General features: G+C 37.6%; 1 protein-coding gene across 1 annotated transcript in view; it reads left to right on the top strand.

The window, feature by feature from the left end:
* astn1 (astrotactin 1) overlaps window positions 1–19,801 on the top strand; it is a 502,578-nt gene that overhangs the window by 144,689 nt on the left and 338,088 nt on the right. The window contains 2 exon segments of the mRNA XM_042497522.1: window positions 12,819–12,903; window positions 18,622–18,696. Of these exon segments, the coding sequence (XP_042353456.1) occupies window positions 12,819–12,903; window positions 18,622–18,696 (160 nt within the window).

Genomic DNA, 19,801 nt, shown 5'->3' with positions numbered 1-19,801 from the left:
TTAAAAAGAAACATAGATTAAAGATTTAGCATACTGCATTGTGGTCAGATTCCACTGCTCTTTCTTAATCTTGTCTGAACTCAGATGTGATCATTTCTTTAGACCACAGGCGTGCACCCCCGCTCAGTTGTAAAAGCAGAGCAATTTGCACTTGTAAGTGTAAAGAGAATCTAATTTACAAGTAGGAAAAATTGCTAAAGCTTTAGAACTTAACATTACACAGACTACCTTTAAACTTTTCCCTCCACATATTTCATATGGTATAATTATTGCAAAGACAACAGTGCTATTTTATCTTTTCCTCAGAGCACAGAACTATCAGAGTTTCCACCTTTGGATGTTCCACTTTATCCTATTTCTGCTACTGGGGATATTTACTGAGAAGAACTTACACTCATACTCTGGTAACCGGAGATAGCTTCTGATAGCTACAAGAAGTAAATATTGATGGTGTAACAGGTACAGCACACTGGGGCCCAGAAGCTGTCAGGGGTCTTTATAAGACTGTGATTTTTTTGGGAGAAATCAGGTGGTGGTTTGAGCACAAGGCAGGCTGTTAGATCAGCGTTGGTAAAACTGGTATTTCGGCTGCTGTCCGTGGTGCTGATCACAGTCTGCTTCACAGGATGGGGTGACTCCCTTCAGCTCAACAATCAGGGGCAGCTGATGGGATGCTTTTTGGTTGCAGGTGGAGTTTGGACAGCAGCCCATGGCTGTAGCAACTTGAATTTAGTCAGCACAAGCCCCAAACTAATCCTGGACTTCTCCAACTCCCCCCATGGATCGGCAAACGTTCTGTTGCTGCTTTAACGCAGGTTAGACTCATTTCCTATGAGCCTTGCTAAGCGCTTTTGACCCTTGAGAAAACCCCAGCACAATTTAACCCCTAGATGTGTGCTTGGGAGCTTGTGTTTGGGGGGCGATGCAAGAACCCAAGAAAGAAAATTTGCACCCCGGCCAATCACAATTATGTTATCCTCCCGGAGATATAGCTACAGCCGCATTCTGTTGGTATCCTGTAAACCACAGTACAAGACGAACCCACCAAAGTTATTTTAACCCTGCTGCAATGTGACACTGTAGTAAATACATACAAGGCCAAATGTAGCTATAATCCATGTGTAATTCATTATACATGAAGACATAAATCACCTTATTCATAACAAGATGTAACCCACTTCTCTTTTAACCTAACACTTGATTGCTAGCTAAATGCTAACTGACCATTTTCTTCACGGCTACTGCTTTTGTTCCTAGGGGCAAAGGGGGCTGATGGTGGACTATATTATGTAGGGGTCACGTAGTTGCTCCAATGGCAGCTATACCAAAATAGCTATTTAAAGCTATTAAGAACAAGATAGGTGCTGTCCTCTACCTGTTTTGGTTGCACAGTGGTTGATGTTTCTTTGTGCCATTTTCCTGGGAGAATGTACCCTGTGGCAGACAGAATTGCCAAAAAGAGGCTTATAGGATACCAGTCATGTCATTATTTTATAGCCATTACATTGTACAATCAACATATGCTTCATAAAGATAAGCCAAAGCAAAAAACATTGCCTATTTTTACTTTAAATATGTGTGTTTGCCACTGTGTACATGTGTAGTAGTGTCACACAGAGTTTGGGACACTGAGGTTCCAGTGTGGGGAGTTTCACACACAGTTCTTTGCTTTGAATCTGTTGTAAGATGTTCACACAAGCTTTTTCTTTATCCTTTATGTGGCCTTGCAGCTGATATTTTTTATGTTACAGTAGTTGACCCTTATTTGACTCCATACACAATCAGATATCTGAAAGTACAGCCACACATCCCTCTTTTTTTCTCACTCTAGATATAGTTTGTTGTGTCTGCTAAATGACACTATAGATGGCTGAGCGATGGGTTGGAGGGAGGGATAGATGTACTGTAAGCTTTATGCCTGAAATGACTAATGGATTATACTTGAGGCATGTTGAGAAAAAGCAGCATGTCAATAACTTTTGACTGATGCTGCATAATGTACATTTTTCTTTGTGACCTAAAAACAAGTGCGGAAAGTCAATCCAGTGTAGTATAATATTATTGTAGTCTTGCATTTAATCTTTACTGGACTCGTGATTATTTTGCTTTCAGTTTATACCTTTGCACAACGTTGCTCGCAGAGGCTGCCAGCTGAGGAGATGTAAAATGCAACGGCTTGGCTGTTATTGTTTGACCAGCAACCTTAGGCTGATAGATGCCACTTGATGCATGCTGGGTAAACTGTCACAGTTCTGCGTTACGGTGCACATGCTCACTTCTGCCTGCTCAGTCACCCAGCTCCCATTTAGTAATTTTCCATTCACCCTGGTCTCCCACTCCTCAGCATCAGCCACACCCACCTCACCAAGGCAACTCAGTTCACCTGGTCCTTATGACACACTGCCAGTCTACATTAACACTCAGATCTGACCTATAGCCAATCATCACCTGAGGTAAAGAGCAGAAGCTTCTGTAGTTTCAAGGTAGGATAAGTGATTTGCAGATCTCAGCTGAGGCCCATGGGTCTTGTAGTAAATGACACTGTGGAGCTCCACCACAGATTTTAACCCTTTATTTGACCACAAACTGTTGTACATATACACATCAATAAACAAATGGCTCCTAGGTTGTTGGAAGGGGACAAAAACAGTCTTTCTTATGTATTAAAAGAGGTTTTCTAGAGGTGATTTTGTATACAGTAAGCTCCTAGATAGACATTTATGTCCTTGTTAATTATTTTTTTCCTCATATTAACACATTCAGTAGATTGTTTTACCCTCTTTTTTGAAAGGTGCCTGGAAGTGACCATAGAAAACAGGGGGAAAAGGCTTTGTTTACAGTGATGTTGTTATTGACTGTGAATTTGGACTGCATGAGGCTCCATACTTTGGCCCCATTGGATTTTCCTGCTAATACCTTCCCGTTCTAGTCACCTGCAGCATCCTTTTAAAAAATAAAATAAATACATTTAAAGCATGAAAAAAAAACAATTTTGTTTCAGTGTGTAAAAGCTGATATAGCGCATTAACAGAAGCACTTACAGTGATTCTAATTGTTTGGAAAAAAAAAACCTTAAGAGTGTTATCTTTCAAATAAGACCATGCATGTACCAAAAGTGAAACAAGAACAGCAGTTTACTTTGGGTAAGCCTTGACAGGTGTTTTTCTTTTACAGGAGTTTAATGGTTATTAAGTACATGGAGAATCAGTTTGACCTAGTTTTTTATTACAGAGCAAAAATATGACATCAATACACATGAGACACACACACGCAAAACAAAAATTCGAATATTATATGCAATACTAGTGGAATTAGGGCCATGTGCAACTACTGTACATAATGTTTTATTCAAGCCACACAGCACATTCAAAGGCCACATGATGAGAACAGCGTGCTGATAAAACAGCATTGCAGAGCATTTTGTTGTTTAACAAGCTCTTTATCACTCTCTCTGCCAGTGAATACATTTTGATCTTCCCTGACTCCAAATTCACTATGAAGAAAATGGGCGCCTGTGACACAGAATAATAGAGTACATCTTGTTGTTTTAATAAGTCCTTTAAAAGTCTTTATTTCCACGAGTACATCTCACTCAACAGATGTCACCAATACTTGTAAGCATATATTTTTTAATGTGAGCCACTGTGGGGTAAATATTCACTAACTCTTTTTATTATTGTTCAAGTGACTTTAAGTTCACATTTCTAATCATTCCCAGGAATGCACTTATTTAAATGATTTCCTGTCATACTTAATTTCTCAGTTTTGAAACGTTTTGATCAGAGGACGTTTTCAACATGAGACGCTAAATGTGACACGTTCTCTGTCCCCCGTGGATGCGTTGATGGCAGACTTCTGCCTCGACAGCAGAAACAGGCTTCGCACATGTAAAAATAGCCCTGGCTTGAAGATTAAAAAAAGGGCAGTACGGTGAATAACAAAGGCTAAGAAACAACAAAACTTTAAATGAGATGCTTTATGAAAAAGGATGCAATTTTCTTTCAATCAGATAAGTCCTAAATTAGGATCAGCAATCATGTTGTTTGCTTAAAAATAACAATTAGCCTGAAGGTATAAGGATCATATTGTCTCCATTATTTTCAAACTGATTTTAAGACCCAAATGCTCATATCTACACTGTAAAAAAAAAAAAGTGGATGGTGTTAAGTAAAACCCATTCATATTATTTAAATTGTATTTAATTATATTAATTAGCAAGTTAAGTAACTAGTAATGGTTAAATAATACATATATATTTTTAACAAAAATAACTGTAATATAAAAAGTAATAATAGTATATACTTAAAACTAGGGATAATCACTAAAAACAAATAAACAAAACAAAAAACCTTGAAATCTGCATTTGAAGTGTTCAAGACATTTTAGTTTCAAATGAATATTGAGAGTTTAGAGGGTCCTTTTGTACCTATTTATTTTTTAAAAACATCTGGTAAAGACAAAAAAACACACAGACAAAAAAAAGACCTGATCAGTTAGCAGTTTTGCCCCGCACAAAGAGGGTTCTGAGTTGGAACCCACCGTGCCCCATGTTGGTGTGGGTTTTCTCCAGCATGCATCTTAGGTTAAATGGTAACACTAAATTGGCTGTAGGTGTGAATGGTTGTCTCCTGTAAATGGCAACTGTTCAAGTAAAGCTAACCCTCCCTGAATTACATGATAAATTAGTCATATTGATAATACTATTTTCTATCAAGTAGTTTAACAATTGCCTATCTACAATCAAGAGTTGATATTTGCACTTTTTTTTATAAGTAATCAGTTGCGCAGTGAATTAAAAAAAGATTAGGTATTCTTTATCTAATAACTTTTAGTTTGTCATAGGTGTTAAATTTAGATAATCTTTACTCAAGACTTGAAATGAATCCTGCATTAACAAACTGAGTGCAAATTGATACGTCATATTTACTGAGTAGATTTTATATGTTTGTTTTAACAGTGTGTTTATATCCCCTTAATGTCCTCACTAAGAGATGATGTCCCTTCATGGTACTTGTTAACCAGAAAAAAAGGTGAAAACCTGTACTATTAAAATGCTTGTAATATGTTAGTTTACCATTTTTTTCTCATTTTGTTACCATGGAATCAATAGAAATCAATAGTGTTACCAGTACTAGTATTATTAGCCAGTATTTGTTCTAGATATTTACAATTACAGTACTGCGGAAAACATCTTACAAAACGGTAAAGAAAAAATTATATCAATTCAATATCAGTGATATTGATATTTTTTTCATCACATACATAGTAGAATAGCATTAGATATATGATGTTAACAACAGTAAATATTCATCATTTTCCATTTAATAAAGAATGTAGATTTATTATCTAAGCATCACAACCTTTACAAAAAAAAAAATACAATTTAACTGGTTGAGCATGGCTTTGGACAGTAAAAATAAATAAATAAATATATATATCATATCATCATATATGTAATGGCCAACAGTGAATATATCATTTAGCAACAATGAATAATCAGAAGTTTGTTTTATTTCTCAGCAAATAATCTGTTTCAATTACATTAGCTTAGTGTCCTTACCTTTACCATAAAAGACCAAATCAACCATTTGGTAGAGCATGTTTAAAAAATATATATATTTGACCTTTATTAGACCTTTTATTATACTTTTATTTTTGATATAAAGTTACATAAATCTGAACAGTGAGACCTCTCAAACTATAACATGCTGGAAAAGTATGCTTTCCTTCACCACATAGAGCCCTCATATCTGGAGTGACTTTTTTTGTTACTAACTTCCTGAAAAGGTAGACTATTTACAGACACAGCACCATATAGTGGATTTTTAGCAAAACATACTTAAACTGAATGGTAGAGATAGCCTTCTCAGGTTAAGCTAAGTCCAGCACATTTTTCATTAAGATTTAGTGACTCACAATGTGCTAAACGGTTGAACAGGGCATTAAAGAGATATTCATATCAGATTGATGTTTTCGTAATTGTTGACACATCCCTAATAGAGACGAGAAAAATAGAATGAATCGTTTTGCAGTTACCTGGTGTCTTGTGCGTCACTCATATTCAGAATGCAGGCAGAAATCTCACATTTAAAGACGGAGGAAGTGTCTTCCTTGTTTTTGCATCCATTATTCAGCAGCCTAGCCCTCCCCTGGGCAACACACAGTGAGTTCTGAGACCTTTAAACGAATAAAAAAAAAGCTGGGCCAGTGTGTCTCATGCATGGCTTTTTCTTGGGATATTTTCTAAGACTCACCCACACATCCAAATCCACAGTGTGCCCACTCCTTCAAATGACGTATGGACCAGCAGGACTGGCAGTAATTGCATTGTATTTTTCATAAGATGCATTGGTAATGAAACCGTTCTGCATATGTGTGTGTGTGTGTGACAGTGGGAGTGAGTGAAAGTGTGTGTGTGGGCTGCAGGGAGATTGCAAAGGTGCTATAGATAGCCCAAAATCCAATCCTCATTCCTGCTGGAGGAGATACTGATGAAAACCGAAATGTGCTGCAACAATATCCGCGCTGCTCCTGCACGACATTAAACCAGATGCTGGATGTTTTAACGTGTGGCTCTTCCCTTCCTGCAGAGCCCTTAAACCTTGGCACTTTGGGGGCTGGTGCTTACAGCCTGCTCTCACCACCGTCTTCCCCTCTCTAGAACGTAGATATAAACCACAAAGCACCGCGTTGTGTCTCTGGAGACACACGTTCCCACATCACAGCATACTGGCCTGATTAATGCGACTGCATAATGGATCAGCATGTGGATATCTGCCTGATGAGCTGAATAATTTTGTGACACAACGGTGCATGAGGGGAAACACTTGCTGCCCAAACAACAGATCAATGCTCCCGGGCTATTTAACCCTTTAAAACCTGGATAAACATCAGTTTTCTTGTTCATTCAGATGCCTTTCACAAGCATTTACACCTCTGAAAAGTCAGGAAACATGGGACAAAATGCAATCAGTAATGGTATTGTATAATTGGTATGAAAGGTCCTGAAAATTGTAAAAAATAAAATAAAACGTAAGTTAATCAAGAAATCTATATTCATGATTATATATTTAAAAGATAGATATAGATATATATTTAAAATCAACTAAAATTAAACATTTCTTTATCATAGTTTTTAAGCGTTTTTTGGGGGATCATTTTCTGTTCTACTTTTTTAATTTCAGGTTGCTCATTGACTTCTTTCTATGGTTTTGAAAGAAAACAAGCCATTTCTCATTAAGGGCAAGCTCTGCATCCTACTTGCCATAATACTACTTCAGTTCAGGCTACAGAAAAGTCATTTTCTTTTCTACTTTTTTTTTTTTTTTTTAATTTATTTCAGATAATTTTCTTCCTGCTTACATTTGGGACTTTTTTTTTTTTTTTAAGTTGCTCATTACCTTCTTTCTATATTTTTGAAAGAAATCAAGCCAATTCGCTCAATTTTCAAAGGGTTAAGGGCAATCTGTACATTCTGCCTGCCCTAAATACAATTCAGTCCTGTACTTTGTAAAGACGTAATAAATAGCTAGGTGGGACGTGGTATAAATTAAAAAAAAAAAATGTGTGACTGGCTGAGCGCCGCATATATAGCAATTAGGGAATGTAACACCTTGCAAGTGTAAAACATGTTTGAGCTGAGTTCTGTGACCTCTGAGCGCGATGAAACAGCAATTAAAGCAAGACGAGGCGTTTAGCATTGTTCAGCAGCTCTACAGCAAATTTAAATGGAATGCTACGGCTCCTGACATCTCCCCGCTCCTCCAGCACTACTTTTTTATTTCACTTATTTATTTATTTATTTTACTGGACACAATTTAGGCTGTCATTCAACATTTAAAGTTGCCTTTTAGTGTCAAACATTTCAGCTCTTTCACTGCACATTTAACAAAACAGCAAAGTAGTAATTATGTTCAGAGCGCCGAGGAGGCGTTTTTCTGTTCCTGCGGCACATCATTCAGGTGATGTTTCAGGAAAAACATTATGCATTTTACATCCATAATTACATATGGTTGGAAGGGCAGAACATCTGCTTGAATAATGTAGCTAAGCAACTGTTTGACATAATGAACTCCAACTCATTACCAGGAAGTAAGAAACTTTAAATGTTAATTATGTTTTGGAATGCAAATTAAATGTTTACATGCTGGCTTGGATATTGAAATTTACTGATAGAGATTAGATAGAGAGCTTGTAAATCCAATAAGGCTCTATTGGCCAATTATGGATTTGTTTTTGAATGGCAAACCAACATTTTTTTAAATGTCTATTCCTAAAATTTAAATAAATACTGTGTATTTAGATTTGTATTTGTATGAATGAATGAATGAATCATTATTATTTTTATTACCTTAGAATGAGCCGTTTATGTAGATACTGGGTTCTGGTTAATGGATGTTGCCATGTTAAACTGGCAGATTTCTACAGTAACCCAGAACCAAACCAAACACTGGCTTTAGATACGGCCATTTGCGTTTTTGCATCGGCCATTGTAGTAATAAACCCAACTGCAATGAACAGCGCCAGAGTTAGACTGTTTGTAACATAAAAGTGCATTATAATGTGTTTCTAGTGGTTTAATTCACCAGATCTGTTTGTTATGGAGCGAAAGCAACCTTTGTGGATAATTTGGCAATAACCTCAGTGAAATTTGGTGAAAGCCTCCTGAAAATCTGGATCTTAAGTTATCGGAGAAAAAGGGTTGACCTCACATGAGAATGTTTTGGACTAGACATGCCAAAGTATGTTGGAAATGCAAGAATATTTAAGTTTCATTTAAGAAATTTAAGAAAAGTTTATTCTGGGGTTTTTTAAACAGTGTAAAATCACTGGGCCTGATTATTGGGCTCATGATTAAAACTTCCTGAACAACTGGATCAGAAAAACGTGAGCACACATTAACTAAGGAGTGAAAAGGAGTGAGCTACCGCTCCCTGAGATGCTAAACGGCAGCAGACATTCATGGTTTCTAATGTGTAACTGCCTTATTCAGTGTTTATAGCTGTTTAAATCACCTGGTTTGTTTGTTTTGGAGATTAAAGAGCCCTCTGTGGATAATTTGACTTCCGATAAAAACCTTCTAAATAATGAAAACTATAGGAACTCTGGCCGGGAGAAGTTTGAGATGTTGCAATCTGCAAATCACTGCAAGACACTTCCAAATCCTCCTTAATTTTACACACTTCACCTTTAAAGCTTAAAAGTACAGCCGCCTGCTAGCCAACACCGCATAAACCTATACTTGTTGTGACCCCGTCATTTAGAACTCATCATTTGGCTAAACTGTTGGCTTGATTATCTGAATTGCCAGGTTTCCTGCCCTGTTGAAAGTGTTATTTATCACTTTGTGTCTTTATCTTGGGTAGGATTTGTTTTTTTTTCCTGCTCTCTCATTCAAACCCACTTTAGATCTTGAGTAAGTCAACCCTAAAGAACTGACTTGGACTCAACTGGAAAGCACACAAAGATTCTCTTGAATATAAATGTGCTATCAAGGATAAACGGCCTCGAAGAATCACAAGCTGCCTTACTCATTTCCTATTTTTTTCAAGTAACATGAGCATGAAAATCAGAAACTCTGATTTCTATCCTGGCAGGTACTGACAGTTAACCTTTTCCATTAACAGTGGTGCAGAAGCCCAAGGCCTGTGCCCTTCACTTGCCTCCTATTGAGCATGAGCGGAGCATGTTGTACACGTTACCCCTGAGTAACCCTCGAAACCAAAGGTGAGGCCCCATCAGTCATACTGAGCAAAGTCAAGGCCGACATTTCTCGTGGGCGCTGACAGCAGAACAAAAAGCTGATGCTTCACTGTTCTTTTGCTAAAAGGCTTCACTCATCAGAAGGATGCCGACGCAAAACACACACCTGATCCCCCCCAGTTGTTCTAGTCCCATTGGTGAGCTATTGGACATTGAAGATCAGAGTTTCCATTTCATTTCTTTGTTTTTAGATTTATCAAACAGATAGATCAATCTGGGAAATATCCAGTGTCTGCATATCAAATGATCCTGCTCGGGGTCCTGAACCCGGGGTTTACAAGCACTCTGAGATGATCACAGCGCCTCCATTGGTATGCAGTTACAGTTGAGCAGCGTTGCATGTGATCCTATTAGCATTTGCCCCAAAATGTTGCCTCAGGCCTGAGTGCTAAGTGGATTTGGGGAAATCGCAGTCCCACACAAGCTTTACTTTAGTATTTAATGACAGTGCCAAGTGTCTATTCATTAGACTAATCACTGATCTAATCACTTCCCATTTAGGTAGAGAATGTCATTCAGTTACTGGGAGCAGCCAGATAACTGAAAAATACAAACTGAGTCTATTAAACTAAGACATTTAGAGTGAGGATTCACAGTTAATTTCAGTATTCACGTTAATTGTGTCCTGTAGTCCGTTGTGCAGTTAAGCTCAAGGAACTGAAACCCAAAGTTGTTCTCATCCCAAATCATCACATGTTGCAGCTTTGTTAGTGAACTTCCTCATCTAAATATTACATTTTAGGTATCCTTCTATGTCTGCTCTTACATTTCGGGATGCTGATACCATGATGTCAGCAAATGCACATGGTGGCATTACGCTGCACATGGTTATGTTTAGGCAATAACAGCACATAGCAACCAACACTGGGACGTAAACAGATGCACATGCTGGCGTGGATGGTTTGGATGAGGGAAAGGAGGAACATGGGAGGTGGCAGAAATAAGCATCACATTAAAATGGAGAGCACAAAGTCTGATTTTTTTTTTTTTCAATCAATCCACCTGACGCCATCCTGCCACATGTCATGCAGACGCAATAGGTGTATAATAATGCTGCCAGTGGTTATGTCCATTCATGTTCTTACTTGACGACATCCAGTGGCGTTCCATGCGCACATGAAAGGTTCCTTTTGGCATTGCGCTCTTACACCAAATCACTGACAGAGCGGCATTATTTGTACAAATAAGGAATGAGAAACAGCTGGGGTCTATGGTGTTTCAGGAACTTTAGGCAAGAAATGAAGCAAATTAGATTGGCACTATAATGAAAAGTGACCACATGGTTTTAGATGCAATTTCAATTAAGAAGCAACTGAAAATCATTCTGATTGGCCGTCACTGGTCGAACAATATTCTGCAGTACAAAAACATGATGGTGGCATTGTGGAGTTCAAGAAAAGAGAGCTCACTATGAAACAACAGTAAGCTTACCAGATAGGAAAAAGAACTGTTGTTCCTTCGAAAGTCAGAACATTGGTGTTGTTGCTCACCGAGAGATAAGGCAAAAGCTGTTTTTAGACACAATACAAAGTTTCTCAGGATATGCTGTTTGGCCACAAGGAATAAGAAAACAAGCAGCAGCTCCGTGAGACAGCTCTGGCAGAAAATCCAAGTTTTGTTATTTTCTTCCAAACTCTCTCCATTCTGCTCTCTCTGTTCACTGATGGAGTCATAGACCTCAGGATGACTGCAAATTAATTAAAACATCCAGACTCCCAATGGTCATTTGCCTCAATTCACTGTGATATGTGTCTTTGCTTTAACACTGAAAATGCAACTGGAAGTTAATTAATCAACATATTTGCTTTGGAGATTTAAATTTGTGGGCAACTAAACTTTTTTTTGTAAAACAAAGCCATTAATATGTTTAGTATGAGTTTTGTTTTGTGCAACAAAATCTATAAGAAATACCGAACGACAAAAAAATGTATGAATTGGCTTTGGAGGTTTGGTAGCATGGCTACTCCCAAAGTTAGTTGGCAAAAAGAAAGTGTTTTAGCTGTATTTGTTATTTTTTGTTTATTTTTAGTTGGTAAACTACTGTCAGAGCAAACCAGTATCATGCCATCTAGCCATGAACATGCCAATGCTAATCAGCCTAACAAACAATGTTGCTAACTTGGTGACTTTCTTGCAAGATAAAGCAACTTTTCAGACCTTCTCTGTGACTTTATTTCCAAAAAGTGATTAGCAAAAAAAAAATAAATAAAAAAAATAGGCAGCTTAATAGGACCATTAGGCACAAAGAGAGAAAAGTGCAATCCCCTTCCTTGCATGTTAGTTGGAGTAATCGCAGTCCTCAGACCTCTAAACATTAAGTAAAAACTTTTTTATTAACTTAATTTTTCTCAAAATACTGTTTTTTTTAAAGTGCTGAGATTGCAATAAAGCACAAGAACTGATTGTGAGCTGACTGTGTTGCTGTGATTAAAAAGAAGCTGTCATGTTTTGTGTTTGTTGTAGTTTTATGTGTGGGAGCATTTATTGGAGGTCTTTGGTTTGCATTGTTACCATCAGAAGTTCAAGACAGCACTAAGCCATGAGTCAAGTTTTTTCAGCCTAATTCTGCTGCAGGGTCAAAAGATGCATCATGCAGAATGAAGAGCATCGATATGAATCCAAGAAAACCAAAAGCAGTCAAACAGTCAGGTTATGGCAGTGAGCCAGTGTTTCACATGTGTGCTAATCAAATGTGTCAGAAAACCATCCACTGGCATGATGCACAGCGTGGAGGACCACCGCTTTTATTAGCTGCCATTGGCCATTAACTGACATTTTTAGAGCAGCTCCTTTTAAATCGCTCCTGCTGGAAAACTTTGTGAGCTTTTAAAGAAATCTGGACAAAAATGCGCCTCAAGTAGCTGCAAATAAAACATGACTGTATCATTAAAAATATGAGGCGATGGAGAGTCCTCTAACCGCCTGAAGAGGATAATCTTGGGGATAGATCTCATGGAGTAAAATTAAAGGAGAGCAGCAAGGGGAAATCTCTGACGAATTAAAAAAGGCTTGACTATAATGAACACATGATTGAATTGCTGCCCTCCTGTTTGCAGGAGAATGCCTCTGCCTCGACGGCTACATGAAGGACCCAGTCCATAAGCACCTCTGCATCCGCAGCGAGTGGGGGCCCAATCAGGGGTAAGTTATGATAATCACCCCATGATGGTTTGTGATTGCTCATTATCAGGCAGAGGAAAATGGTTGGAAAACAATTTACGGCGGGGGAATCCTCCTACACATCAAACAAGGCCGTCCGCTCGGCTCAGCAGATTAATCAAAAAGAGAGGTGATCCTACCAACACCATTTCATATTCAGAATCAGACAAAACTACAGGGAAACCTAAACTGGAAGATTAATACACAGCTGTATTATATGGATAAAATACAGTGTTCTGCTATACATTGTGCTCAGCGAATTATTGAATTTAAAAAGATACAAGCAGATCAGGTTGGAGTATGAATGATGAATGAATGAATTAATGTATAAATTAGTTAATCTTTAATTCAAACTTGTAAAAAACAATACACAAATGAAAGCACACAAGCCTTACAGCCGTTCAATGAACGAAAATAAATACAAAACCAATACATCAGTCTCAATATCAAATACTCCAGCCGCTTAAACTTAAATATCACATGTTCAAAAAGGAGTAGCAAGAAGTACACACTTATTTATTTGTACCCTTATATATACATTCACATTCTACATCAACAACTTCCCAAATTTTATACACAGCCCATTACGATATTACAAACATTTCTCTTTTATTTCAAAACCACACTGTGGATGTGTGTTGGAACGTTCTGACATGTTTACCTCATGGTTTTTTTTAAGTTGTGTTGATGGTGTCAAATGCTGGACGGCCATCAGTTTTCTGTCTACAAGACGGGCGAGTTAATGATAAGTTCTGAAAGTCAAATTTTCTTGGGCATCTATCATCAAAAAAAGTAAACTCCTATAAGAAATCTGTGTGTGTTATTGACTTTGATTTAAAGGGATAATTTGCAGATTTTCAACCAACTTCGTATCAAAACAATGTGGGTAGTATGTGTAGATGAACTGTGGTGAACTTATCTAACAAGTGCCAAAATACCCTTTCACCCCACGGCTAAACACTGCCAAATGACATAATTTACGTCATTGACGTCGCTGGCTTTTGGGGCTGATGCTCCTCTCTCTGTCTCGAAAATAAATCAAGAATGTGTTACAGTGCTGCTTATTTCTCACCTCAAATGTTTTCAGAAACATATTTGCTGTTTAAGTGTAACACTTGATGCGGCCTTCCGCCATTCGTCTCTTATGGACAAGGGCACATTACATCACCTACTAGTTGGATATGACTTTTTATCGGTCTGATGCATTGTGGTAGTTGTAGGTTTTCTGCCTTTTGAGCAGAAGCCAATGCCACGGTCCTCTTCTCTTTTTTCTCTCATCATGTAGCACCAATTTCAAAAGTATTTGCATCTTTCTATTGCAGAGACGGCCCAGTTTTATGTTATTTAGGTGAAATACTTCACTGAAAAGCCAAAAATGCATATTTTTCCTTTACATTTACCTGTAGTGCTATTCATCAGTCTTGATTGTTTTTGAGAGCCACAAGCCGAGTGGCATTTAGTTACATTACATTGAAGAGAAGGCAGACATCTCTGTGGCCGATATCCCCAACACTCCGCAACTCACACCAAAACAATTTAGATTGATAAATAGCAGGACAGGTAAGCGGAAAAATACGTTTTTTGATTCTGGTGTGAACTGTTGCTTTAAATTTAGAAAAACAAATAAATGATGATAAATGTAGGGTGGATAGCAAAAAAAAACCCAACAAAAAAATCCCAACTTTTTCCCCTTTGGAGAGATTTAAAAGACCATGTAGCATGCTTTTTTTTACCTCACATCTTGACTACTCTAACTCTTCTAACTAACTTATGTGGGAGTCATCCATACGTGGCCTGCAGCTAGTTGAAAATGCTGCAGTGAGACTCTTCACTGGTATCAGGAGGAGATACCAAATCCCCCCCTGTACAAACACAGACTTGATTTTGAGCTTTTTATTTGTTTTTAAAGCATTGACTGAAACCGGCGCACATCTCCTCAGTCCCTCTTCTATCCTCAGAGCCCTCAGATCCTCGGATCAGATACTCATCATGTTCCCAGTCAAAGTTCAGTGACTGAGCTTTTTCCATTGCTGCTCCCAGACTGCTGAACAGTTAGCTGTCAGATTTGACTCATGTACTGCCAATTTTAGATCTAAAGACCCACTCTTTTACATTTGTGTTTGAGTCCTTTTAATATTTAATATAACTAAAGAATTTCTTCATTAATCCTGTCTTGTTCTAACTTTACATTAAGCCATTCTTTTTCTTCTTTTTTAAAGTGGTTGTCTTCTACAATTACAGTTGACTTAATTTGATGGACTGAATTAAAGGGGTAATCCAGCTATTTGATAGACTTGGAGGGGCTTATGCGAGACAGATTTATGTATTCATTCGTTCTTTTGTTTATTTTAAAGAGGGAAGGGGTAAAAATTAAATGCAGCAGACGCAGAGGTATTATATAACTATTTTTGTTCAAACTTCTCAAATCCTGAATCCTACAATTCCCACAATGCAACCAACATCTTTTAATATTACTACTGTAAGTCCAAAGACTAAAAAGACAGTTGTGTGAATTTTAGTGCGACCAATAAATCATTTTTCAGCTGATGGAGAGTCAGTAAAGTTGCGGGTGCTTCTTCACGCCTTTTTGGTCCACTCATCTCTTTAGGTGCAAGGTCACTCCTTCTATATTACGATAATGATTTCAAGTGATGACTTGATATCTTTTGGCAGTGAAAAATGCTGTTTCAGACCCGGTCCCAGGAAGTCATATAAACGCTTAATTGGGTTCACATCTGCTTGTTAAAAAGTCCTTGACATTTGGCTAACACCTCAGCCACAGTGCCAACCACTGGGTGACCACTCAGGGTGAATGTGTTGGGGTGCTACTGTTCCAGAAAGTAGTACTCTCACTCACAAAACAAAAAAAAAAAGACTGTGTCGACAGTTCCCTTTGTGACCCCACATACCGTGGGATTACAGTGGGATTATTATCAGATAATTCATTTCATAAATTGTTTGTTACCTTTGTGCTCTCCATTTTGAAAGATTCAGATCAAGCTGTTTACTATAATCTATTATAATACATGTTTATCTAACTGTCAGAGGCTTACTGTTGTCATACTGTTTATACCGCGATCTATCCTGTTTAGAAAGTTATTACTGTATTAGTCTGGAGTAATCAATTTTACAATTACTGCAATGTATTTTTTATGTAGTTAATGTGATGATGTGATATTAATCACGCACTTTATTGCATAAACATTTCCAACTGGATATTTTATATATAAACTGATTTTCTAAGTTGAATTACTGGAAAATGTATATACAGAGTGTTTACCTGAGTATTAGCTTTCCTAATTGACAGCCTCTTATGTGCAGAAAAAATAACAGCACATGTTCAAATCTCTGGTTGCTTTGTCTCTGTATGATAAAAAGTGAGCTAAGGACATCTGTTTGTGAAGAGCCAACAAAATTTGTAAAAATAATTTAAAAAATAATGAGTCATAGTCAATGGCAATCATTAGAAAATGTTATTATCATTATTATTATTATTATTATTATTAATTTATTATTATTATTATTATTATTATTATCCAGAATTCATGTCAGCACATTTTTTTGGGAATACTATTATTATTATTTTTATTTATTTATTTAATCGGAAACATGTTATGCTGCAAATTGCTAAAATCTCAGTGTTTCCCCAAGCCCAATATTTACCCAAAAATTTTCAGGTAACAATGATAAAATGGATAAATAAATTAGAAAGTATTCACATATATATAAAAAGTTCAATTGTAATTATTAGAATGATTTTAATTTTTTACATTTAAATTACTTAAACATATTAATAAATTATCAAATTAGTAAGTGATTAATTGTTTACAGTTAATTGATTAATTGTTTTATTATTACAGCTGTATTTTAAACCAGTAAAACAAGTAACAAATTTGATGCTGTTTTCCAAACATTAAATAGTCCATCATTTTAATATACTTTTAATATCTGGAGTTTACGTCGACAACTATTAATTTCAATATGAAATGACAACACATTTTTTGGGAGCTCGGAGTAATATTTCACATCTACAACAGGTTCTTGTAGATCTGAACCACACATGACTCTTCCCAGCATATATCCAGCTGGCCAGTCAGAGCCAGCTGTTGCTGCTCAGTGGGAGGGACTTCGATTGATCTTTAGATGCACATCTCTACATCAAAGTTATTATAAAATAGAAATGAACTTTTTTGTCTGCCTGCCACTGTGGCTGGTGGATTTCAAAATCTACCAGCCAGTCAACAGATTAACATTGATTTACTGTGGCTGGTGAGTGAAGCAAAGTAGCAGCCACTGCTTTATTTTAATTTTCAACTAAATAAAGTAGATAAAGGTTTTTACTATTACTATTATCTTAATGGAAACTTTAAATGTTAAAACCTAAAACAAATGAAGTTTATGATGGCATATGACAGAAAGAAACATAAAATCAAATAAAAAAAAGGACGGTAAAAAGTCCTTAATTCTGCTGTTTTATTTATGAAAAGTGGGAATTCAAAATGAATCTATTTTAAATCACACTTTGTTAATTACTTTTGCAACCATTTAAAGTTGGTCTCTGTAAATTTATGGTATATTATTACAATGCTGCATTTCAGGTGCCACAGATCTGTTTTTTAGAACCGTTTATCATGTTTATCTGTAATTAGATGACAGGTTGCAAATCACCCCTTAATTAGATTTATTCAAACACATCTTGCATCATCAGCGAAACTGATAAACTGAAAAGCAATATGCGCTGTTTACGACCACCTTAAAAGGTTTAATCGTGCGGTGAAGATTAGTGGTAACGATAAAATATGATAGGAGAGCTGAATTCTTGTCTATAACATCAGCAGCAGACGCAGTTATGCTATTTTCTCATGTTCAAAAAAGTGGTTTTATTTGCTCTACATATTTTTTACGACATCTGAGTCGTCCTGTTAGCCCACCCAGCTGTGCACCTCTGTATCTCATATCCCTGGTGCTCTCCTTGTGTCCCTGTCACTGTGACAGAGTGGGCACCCTGGGGTGACTTAAATGTTTAATGACCACAGCCTGTGGCATGGAAGCAGCCCACCCCCCTCCTCTTCCTCGATGTTCTTTTTGCTTACAGTAGTGTGGGAGTTTGCTCGGAATGACATCGGGCCACTGTCACTTCTCCTCCTCGCGCTCTCACTTTGCAGACTGTTTAGTCCCCGAGCTGCCACTCCCCATTAATCTCCATCATTCTCCCTCTCTCACTTGTGCCTCTTGGCATCAGTCTCGTCCCCTCGATGTTCCTCTCTCTCCCTCTCTCACTCTTTGTCTCTGTTTTCTCATCGTCTGCTCTCTCCATCGCCGTCTGCCTCTCCCTCCCGCCTCTCTGTGTCTCTTTCTCCCATTCTGTCTCATCCTGTCATCCTCTCTCATCCCCTCCCCTGGTAAATAGATACGAGCCAAAGTCACATTGCATGTCAGCTGCCGCTGAACACATTTTTCAATCAGCGTGTTTACACATGGCACTCATCGTAATGCCGCTTGTGATTCGCGGGGCTCTGGGAGGCGGGAGTGACTTGAAGTGAGACACTGAAACATGGCTTATGATTTTAAGGGGTTTAGATTGGGAGGATGGGTACACTGAAAAATTCAACGCTTCTCTCGCTTTGATTTTAACGCAACGTTTTATTCTCTCCCCTCTTTTTTGTCTCTTCCTCTGATCTATTCTGTTTTCCATGCCAGTCCCTGGCCTTACACCATCTTCCAGCGCGGGTTTGATCTTGTGATGGGAGAGCAGCCCTCTGATCGCATATTCAGGTAAGGGGGAACTTCACAAAACTTTGTTTTTACAGGGCTACATTTTCCGTGGCGCTGCACAATGCGCGCTGCACAAAAGACGGCAAATAAGTTGTTTTTATTCCAGTACACTAGCTTTGATTTCATCTCTCCTACATGATTAAGTGACGCTGTAGAGCTCTGGATGCAGAGTGCCTTCTGTAGCTGCATCTGTCACTTTTAAAAGTCTTATGTAATGGAGTGAAAGATTAGATCTTTCAATAGGAGGAGCACAGGTACTTCATTGTCTGGCAGCTCAGCTCAGGTAATCACTGTGTTCTGATTTATCTTAGAGAAAAATGTTTGTTAAATTAAACGGAAAAGAGATTACAATTGGCAGACAGCAATTACTATTTAGGTAATGAAAACTTTTTTAAAAGTTTGATCCGATTAATTTTCTCATTCTCCTCTGCAATTTGAGTGCATTTCTAATTCATATGTGTGATTTGCCAAAGGATGCTTGTTATCATTATTATACACCATTCTATTATCATATCAAAGATTAAGGATTCTCTATTGTATGGCTGCTTTCCTTTTACACTGGGAGTCAGAGCTGGGAATGAGATCACATGCCAGTTGATGGTGTTCCAGTACAACATGTTGGAAAACCAAGATATAGTTAGCAATACCAGCTGTAGTTAGATAAGCCTTTGTTAGAAAAAACAGTTGATAATGACACATTACTCTGTATTTTGTGCATGTAAGCACTGAAGCAACATGTCCTCTGAGAGAAGTTAGACAGGACACAAATAAGACAAAGGTGCTAGACCCCTGGATGGGGCCATTTGTCCAATGAGAATTGCTGTTCTGGTGCGTATGCCCCAAAAGTTTTAAGTTTCTGGGTTTATTTCCAGGGTATATAGCCCACTGAATATGCACAGTCATGTTTCTCCTGTTGGCCCTGCCCTTGAGTTCCTTCTCAGCTCATAGACTTTACATTGTGGTGACTCTGGTAACCCCGTAAAACCTGGACTGACATCACTTCTCTTGTGCAGCATTCAGACATATTTAAATATTCAAAATCTGTGTGGTTTGCTTTCTTTTGAAAACATGGCAAAAAAGAGGCTATAAGCAACTTAAAAAGAAC

This window comes from Plectropomus leopardus, chromosome 12 (assembly GCF_008729295.1).
Source record: "Plectropomus leopardus isolate mb chromosome 12, YSFRI_Pleo_2.0, whole genome shotgun sequence".
Lineage (NCBI taxonomy): Eukaryota > Metazoa > Chordata > Actinopteri > Perciformes > Serranidae > Plectropomus > Plectropomus leopardus.
The sequence above is the reverse complement of the archived record's forward strand: the minus strand, read 5'-3'. Positions and strand labels throughout refer to the sequence as shown.